The sequence below is a fragment of the Lagopus leucura genome, unplaced genomic scaffold (assembly GCF_019238085.1).
Source record: "Lagopus leucura isolate 7727_CA_CO unplaced genomic scaffold, USGS_WTPT01 27696-0_obj-0_obj, whole genome shotgun sequence".
Lineage (NCBI taxonomy): Eukaryota > Metazoa > Chordata > Aves > Galliformes > Phasianidae > Lagopus > Lagopus leucura.
This window is the reverse complement of record NW_024969377.1, coordinates 831-1650: the sequence shown is the minus strand read 5'-3', so window position 1 is coordinate 1650 and position 820 is coordinate 831. Positions and strand designations below refer to the sequence as shown.

The 820-nt window shown below is 62.4% G+C and overlaps 1 protein-coding gene across 1 annotated transcript in view; it reads right to left on the bottom strand.

Annotated features, from left to right (window-relative positions):
- Window positions 1–147: 147 nt before the first annotated feature.
- Window positions 148–820, bottom strand: part of LOC122194118 (vegetative cell wall protein gp1-like) — a gene marked incomplete at both ends in the record, with an annotated part of 1491 nt that continues 818 nt past the window's right edge. Inside the window, 3 exon segments of the mRNA XM_042895041.1 lie at window positions 148–283; window positions 634–774; window positions 776–815. Coding sequence (XP_042750975.1) covers window positions 148–283; window positions 634–774; window positions 776–815 — 317 coding nt within the window.

Below are 820 nucleotides of genomic sequence, written 5' to 3'. Positions count from 1 at the left end.
GGGGAGGTGACAAGGAGGTGACAGCGGTGTCCCCACGTGCAGCACATCGACATGGAGGTCCTCTTGGATGGGGACATGGGGACACTGGGGGTGACAATGTAGGGGGAGATGACACAGAGGGGAGGTGACACCATGGGGGGAGGTGACATTGGGGTATAGGTGACACCATGGGCGTGGGTGACAGTGGGATGGAGGTGACACAGAGGGGAGGTGACACCATGGGGGTGGGTGACAGTGGGGTGGAGGTGACAGTGGGGTTGGGTGACACTGGGGTCAGGTGACACTATAGGTGGAGGTGACCCAGAGGGGAGGTGACACCATGGAGGTGACATTGGGGGGGGAGGGGGGAGGTGACAGGGAGGTGACCGCGGTGTCCCCAGATGCAGCACATCGACCTGAAGGTCCACTTGAATGGGGACATGGGGACACCGGGAGGGAGGTGACACCATGGGGGTGGGTGACAGTGGGGGGGAGGTGACACAGAGGAGAGGTGACAGCGTAGGGGGAGGTGACAGGGAGGTGACAGCGGTGTCCCCACGTGCAGCACATTGACATGGAGGTCCTCTTGGATGGGGACATGGGGACACTGGGGATGACACTGTAGGGGGAGGTGACACAGAGGGGAGGTGACACCATGGGGGGAGGTGACATTGGGGGTGGGTGACACTGAGGGGAGGTGACAGCATGGGGGTTGGGTGACAGTGGGGTGGAGGTGACACCATGGGGCTTGGGTGACAGTGGGATGGAGGTGACAGTGGGGTTGGGTGACACTGGGGTCAGGTGACACTACAGGTGGAGGTGACACTGGGGGGGAGGTGAC